Raw genomic sequence first — 6,827 nt, 5'->3', positions numbered from 1 at the left:
GCATACTTCTTGTTAGTGACTTAGAAAGTATTGAAGCACAAAAGGCCAGCATTACAGACAGGGTAACTGGTATTTTCATTCGGCAATTGCAGTCCTCCTATTTCTCTTAAACGTTTGTTTTAAATATTGACAACTATGCTTTATGAACCAACTGTATGTTTAGTAGTTTTTCAAATTGACACAAGATGGCGCTACAAAGCATAGATTTACATTTCATAGTTCTCCCGCACATTAGGACTTTACGCTCACCAGCATGCCTGCTACGTCTACACCAATCGTCGCTTACTTCATGCTTCGCCATTTTGTTGTCGCCTCGGTCTACGAAGAATAGACTGACAAAAAGTGGCATGTAAAACTGGCGTAGTGCCTGGAAGTAGTTTAGAATACAGTCTCTTGGTGGGGAACGTTCTGGAGTTACATCATCCTGAGATCGGAAGTCTGTACTCAGCGGACTGGGGACAAGATGTCGGAATATGCGTTAGCGCAGAAGGGTCCTCTAAAACTTAAAGGGGTCGGGGATCTCAGTGTTAGCAAAAAGTAAGTACATTGCTCAAAGACAAAGGACACTGTGCGGAAAATGCGGCTGGATAGATAGATTTCCTGTATAGTGTTATATCGTGTTAATAATGACCAGTCCGGTCACGGTGTTGTGTGTACTTTGTAGCCTGTGTAAAAGTAATATATTAGATTGTGGTGCCTGTGATATAATAACATATTGGCTTGCTGTGTGTGTAAGAATATATTTTGTTTGATAATTAAATGTTGCTTCCAGTAGAATTTTATTATTGTAAATAACTTCTTTACTGATTACTTCTTTACTGATTACCCATCAGTCTTGCATTTTACTGGTACCTTTGGCCCTACTGGTTCTGTACAGTAGCTTGAGGTGGTACCTGCAGCCCACTCAGGTTGCACAGGTAGTTCTGATGGCAAATCGATGAGTAATGTCACAAAAAAGTTTGCTCTGTCTCCCAGCAGCACAGTCGTGGGAGTGTAGAGAACATACCCAGAGATGGGCCTATACATAAAAGAGAGCTTGATTGGTCAGTAGATGGACCGTATGTGTGTCTTTGTAATAGGAGGAAAAGGAGTACTGCAAAGCTTTACAGGGTGACCTCCACTGAGCTACTCATGTGCATGTTTCAGACCCAAACTGTGAGAAATGCCTTCATAAGGTTGGCATGTGAGTCCCACTCCTATAAGTAGACCTGTGCGCAGCTTGATTTGCAATTGCTGGAGAAAGCCAGAATTTTTTTTTGTTTTGTTTTGTTTTTTAGCTCCTGAACATATGGTAATTTTGCTTTCTCCTAAAATGTTATTGACCTGTAGAGGCAAATTACTTTCAGGATGAGTTCTACCAACTGTTTAGGGCATTGTTTCTGAATAAACATTTGTACTGTAGATTTCCTTCTTATACATTACTTATTACTTTTTAGAAAGAAGAAAGACAAAGATAAAAACAAAATGATGCAACAAATTATCACCAGCAAAAATGAAGAGGAAAAGAAGAAGCCGGCTTTAGATAAAAGGACACCAGCTCAGATTGCTTTTGAAAAAATGCAAGAAAAAAGAGTAGGCTGACTTTTGAAACTCCTAAGTGCCATTGTTTCAATAGGCAGATTTATTCAACAGGTTTAAATGCAGTTTTCTGTAGCCATTGCCAGAGCTTTTTATCTTGACTGAGGTAAAAGGAATGTTTAGTTGTTTATCCTAGCTACATGTTTTAGTAATGGTGGATAGAACTACTCTGGTTGTCCTTTTGGGATTCCAAAAAAAAAAAAAAAAAAAAAGTGTTTCTGAAAGTTTTCCTTTAAGCCTGTGTGTTGTGGGATATCTTTTGGGGTAAAATTACCCCCAAAAGGTAGGTATCCCTGCCAAAAAAATAATCTAGGACTGCCAGGTAAGATGCTTAGAAACGACTGCAAATATTGCTGTTATATCCTGAAATTATATTAACCCCCCTACCGTTCTAATTCTGTCTATTATTTCCATGCAAAAAGTATTACATTTTTTAGCATGGAAATTTATTTTACATTGTAGGCCTATAATTCTTAGGCATAATTCACCGAAATATGTCCAATATTTAAAAATAAGCTTTAAATAAAAAAACACAAAAATCTGTTAAAACAAATAAAAAAATTAGTGAAACATTTATTTTACCTGTACAGTAGCATGTATATAATATATAGAGATTTCTTTGTATTGGACTCAATACAGCTATTTTATATTGAATCCAATACAAAATTATTTGAATTTCCCGCCGCACCGACGTCACCGGGAAACCCAGGAGAACGTCTCTGCAGTCGCGGGGAGACGATCAAAGAGGGAGGACACCACCTGAGGACCTGCAGGAACCGGGGTGGCGCCAACGGAACAAGGTAAGTGTTTTGTTTTTTTTTGTTTTAACCTCCCTAGCGGTAATCCCGAGTGTGACTCGGGGTGGCTTTTAAATGCAAAAAGCGGTAACCCCGAGTCACACTCGGGGTAACTTTAAGAGCCCCCCTTACCTTTTCCCCACGCTCCAGCGGCGATCGGATGGTCCTCTTGTGAAGCCGGAACATCTCTCCGTCGGGGGACGTGGCCGGGCGGGAAATTTAAAAGCAGATTACTGAGTAATCTGCTTTTAAATACCACCCGGGTCCCGGCCACGCCGCTGCTCGCATCAGCAGTGAGATGCAAAGCACAATGTAGGACTTCTGCATTGTGCTTCACATCTCACTGCAGATGCCAGCAGCAATAGCAAATTCCGGGGGTGACCACCCCCGGAATCTGCTATTGCTGCTCGCAGAGCAGCTCCAGGGTCTGTGTGAGACAGATGGGAAATCCCCACTCACATCACCCTGGGAGGATGAGTCATCTTCTGGGTGATGTGAGTGGTGATGTATTGGGGGGGGTGTCTGGGAGGGAAATTTAAAAGCAGATTACAATGTAATCTGCTTTTAAATGGTTTTTACAGTGCAAAAACACCACACAACATGAAATAAAAATACATTTTTAATTTCGTATTTTATTTTAAGATTACATTGTTGTCTATTATTTCATTATTTTTTTTAAATTATTATTTATAATTATGTATTATATTATATTTTATGAATATAATATAATAAATAAATAAAATTATCATACCCGGGAGTTAATCCTAAGAATTACAGGCCCACAATATAAACAAAAACTTCTATGCAAAAAAAATAGGATCACTTTTTGCATAAAAAAACTGACAGAATTAGAACGCTAGGGGGGGTTAAGCGACCCAAAGTGGGACTCGGGAATACCGCTTTTAGCATGTGAAATCCACCCTGGGATTTACCACTAGGGGAGGGTTAAAGAGCATCTAAAGTGAAAAAGAAACCCAGAGTACTATTTGATAAAAGACATCAACTGACCAGTTGCTAACTAACTCTCTGGCAAACTACATGGAGCCCGCCTCCAGGGATAATGTAACTCCTACGAACACTGGGTCACTATAAATTGCATAATATATGGTATGGTACCATAAAGTTACACATCTTGCATAACCTAACAATCCCTTAGTCACTTACATTTTTAGTAAAAATGTTATTCATTGTTACAACAATTAAATGGCAGAAATGTTTTGGATTATTGCTCATTCAAACAAAATCTATGCAAGTGAAGCTGGGTTGAGTGTAGCTAAATATTATCACGCATTTTTAATAATTTTTTTTTTTTTTTGCAGCAAATGGAAAGAATTTTAAAGAAAGCTTCAAAAACGCATAAACAAAGAGTTGAGGTACGTGAAAAAAAGTTCTTATAAAGCTAAATTAATTTTCAATGAATTAATTAATTAATTCAATTAATTAGGAGGAATTTGGATTATGTGTAATGCTGAGAGACGTATAACTGGGGAAAGGAATGTTATGTTAGTATGTTAGTGGGCCCTGCAAGAGAAATCTAAATGTTTGGAAACATGTAGTTAGTGTTGATTAATATAGTGTATTGTAACTGGGCAAATTAAAAAAGTCACTATATGTGCATCCGATTTCGTGATTTATGTGAATAGTTATTCAGTTTATTGGTAACTGTCATTTTTCCAACTACTTCATAAATTCACACAGCCTCCACCACTGTTTAATGATTTAATTTTAGCTGGCTCCTAAGTTTCAAAGCCTATGTCTAGGTCTGGCACTATTGTATTGGTGGGGGCAGCCCTAGAAAAATCTTGGATCCCTGTGTGTGAGGATATTTAGTAGGTCAGTCATTAGTAGAATGTTGGAGGAGTGAAGAGAGCGGGTAGGGGTGTATTTTTTCTATCAGGGCAAAAAGAAACACCAACACCAAGGAAAGTAGGAATCGCCACTGAAAGAAACTGGAAAGGAGCAGTCTGATAGAAAGGAAGCAAACCAAGAGAGAGCAGCTTCACTGATACCAGTCAGTGCTCAACCCAGAATTTTTTTTAAGCCGGGTGGGAAGAAATTGTAGGCGGATGGCAGAACCTGTATTGTGACCAAACGCTTCAGTAATCACCCAAAAACAGCCGGATGGGTGCTAAAAGGTGCCGGGTGATGCGCCCAGGTAAAAGGGCTGGGGAGAACCCTGCCAGTGTTCATGATTTGGGTGAGAAGGGGGTGTGCAACAGTGTCAAAAGGAAAGATCTAGGAGAAGGAGGGAAATGTTGCCTTGTGACTTAACTCTGATGAGGTTATTGGCCGCTTTAGTAAGAGCTGTTTTGGTGGAATGGGCAGCTAGAAAGGCAGACTGGAGAGGGTCAAATAAAGAGTTGTGTTGAAATAGTCACCAGCAAGCAGCAGTAGAGAAAGAAGGGACAGTAGGTGAGTAAGGGAGCAGGCAGTCAAGGAGATAACAGACTGGGCAGGAAGGGAAAAAGGACCAGCATATTGAGTATGGGGAGAATGAAACTTTGTAACAGACAAATCACAGGAGTAAAATAAACAATATGGTGAATAGGCAGTTCAGTATGGTAGCAACGGAGGTTGTGCTTGAATCCAGGTTTTTTTCTTAATGAAGATTCATTTCATAGGCTTGAGGTCGAAATTGCAGAGTGCAGTGGTGTATCCAGTTATGTTCCAATTCCTGATTTTATTCCCTTGATTATTTTCCCAAAGCACTTGATATATGGGCATGTGACTATGCCTGATGTTTAAAAAGATGTGCTTTTGGCCTTGTTATGACTAGACTGAATTACATATAATGGAATTTGGGGGATCAGTTGAACCTGGGTGGGGGAGGTCTTAGTAGGGCAAAACATCTTTGCATTTAGCTGCAACAAAGGAATAATGAACAGATACCATGGCCAATTCAATGTAAAATGAAGGACATACCATACACAGGCAGATTAGATTTGCTCACAAATGAATATAACAGTTATTATGGCAGTCAGAATGGATGACATACCTGTTGAAGAAAAGGACATAAATGCAGATTAGGTGCAGGCTGATGAAGTAGGAGGATTCAACGGGGAGGTTAGTTGATAATTCCTAAAGCATTTTATGTTAGGCACATGACCGTGTCTCATATTTAAATAGATGTGCTTTGGGTCCTGGTATGTCTGAACTGAATGTTAGTGTGACGGGATATTATTATTAAACAGGATTTATATAGCGCCAACAAATTACGCAGCGCTGTACATTAAACAAAGGTTGCAAATGACAGAGTAATACAGACAGTGATAAAGGAAGAGAGGACCCTGCCCTGAATATAAAGTTGTGGCTCATTTCAAATTATATATTAGTAAGGGGTCTATCCTTTTTCAAGATGCTTTTAATAGGATCCAGCCCTAGGATCCAAAATATTTAGAAAACTGGATTTGCAAAACCAAGATTTATTCCTATACAATGCCATTATTGGCGACTGTTTAGGTCCATGATCTTTTTAAAGCCTTCGTACATCTCCGAAATGGGCACGGCACAAGACTGTTACCAATGATAGCATCTATGCAATTTTTGCTTTTATAGGAGTAAATCATATGGTGCTACAAATCCTGGTACTGCTTTTTATATGAGTTGTATCCTGGAAAATAATAAACTGTCTATTCAGCCAGCTAATAAACTTTTTGTCTTTTCCCTCAGGACTTTAATCGCCATCTGGATACCCTGACAGAACATTATGACATTCCAAAAGTCAGCTGGACAAAATAAACTGTTCTTATTTTATTTATATCCTTCCTGTTCACTTTGAATTTACTTTTTTTTTTTTACCTTTTTTTCTAATCAGTCTAAATAAACTTTGATTTAAACATAAATATTGTGATTTGTATTTTGTTTTTCTGGGGATACAGTCACATGACATATGTATATCTCATGGGGGGGGATTAGTTTTTTTCTGTTAAAATCATAAAAGTTGTGTATACCAGGAGCTTAGAAAAGACAGAATTTTTTAATTAGTCCCTTAAGGCTGGGTCTACGCGGATGGTTTTAAAAACACCTGTAAGTGCTCCTACTGAGTTTATATGCGTTTTTATGCACTTTTACAAGTGTTTTAAAGCTTGCCTTTAAAACGCTAAAAAATTGTTATAATTACCTATGGCGCGATTTGATGCAATTTTACATAAGCGTTTAAAGGAGTTTTAATTTTACCCCAGGGAATGGGTACAAGGTTACATAAAACCCCTTACTCCTTCCCTGAAAGGGTTAAAAATATACATTAAAAATAAGACAAGACTTTAATCTTAAAATATTTTTTTAGATGTGTGCTTTGTGTTATGTGCTAAACTGTGTTGAACTTTTTTTACAGGTTATTCTACAATGAAAAGATGATTTCCACAGCTGCATTCATGATATTAGCACAGCTGTGCGACTCCTACCAGTGGGGGGTCCCCGGGCACTAGAGGGCAAATGAGGACAAGTCTCCCA

At 38.5% G+C, this 6,827-nt stretch overlaps 1 protein-coding gene across 1 annotated transcript; it reads left to right on the top strand.

Moving 5' to 3' along the window:
• The first annotated feature begins 332 nt into the window (after positions 1-332).
• FAM32A (family with sequence similarity 32 member A) lies at positions 333-6,217 on the top strand. The gene is made up of 4 exons (XM_072404891.1): positions 333-537; positions 1,437-1,572; positions 3,695-3,748; positions 6,045-6,217. Exons 1-4 carry the CDS (start codon positions 464-466, stop codon positions 6,111-6,113), a joined length of 333 nt encoding a protein of 110 aa, XP_072260992.1. The 5' UTR covers positions 333-463; the 3' UTR covers positions 6,114-6,217.
• The last annotated feature ends 610 nt before the right edge of the window (positions 6,218-6,827 follow it).

The sequence above is a fragment of the Pyxicephalus adspersus genome, chromosome 3 (assembly GCF_032062135.1).
Source record: "Pyxicephalus adspersus chromosome 3, UCB_Pads_2.0, whole genome shotgun sequence".
Classification (NCBI taxonomy): Eukaryota; Metazoa; Chordata; class Amphibia; order Anura; family Pyxicephalidae; genus Pyxicephalus; species Pyxicephalus adspersus.
Note: the sequence above shows the minus strand (reverse complement) of the source record. Positions and strands in the feature narration are given on the sequence as shown.

What these genes read in the sequence shown, in the direction of transcription:
- FAM32A (XM_072404891.1), top strand. Translation starts at nt 464, where the DNA reads ATGTCGGAATATGCGTTAGCGCAGAAGGGTCCTCTAAAACTTAAAGGG. An exon ending in AAAAAATGCAAGAAAAAAGA is followed by an intron (nt 1,573 to 3,694) that starts GTAGGCTGACTT and finishes TTTTTTTTGCAG; the next exon opens with CAAATGGAAAGAATTTTAAA. An exon ending in CGCATAAACAAAGAGTTGAG is followed by an intron (nt 3,749 to 6,044) that starts GTACGTGAAAAA and finishes CTTTTCCCTCAG; the next exon opens with GACTTTAATCGCCATCTGGA.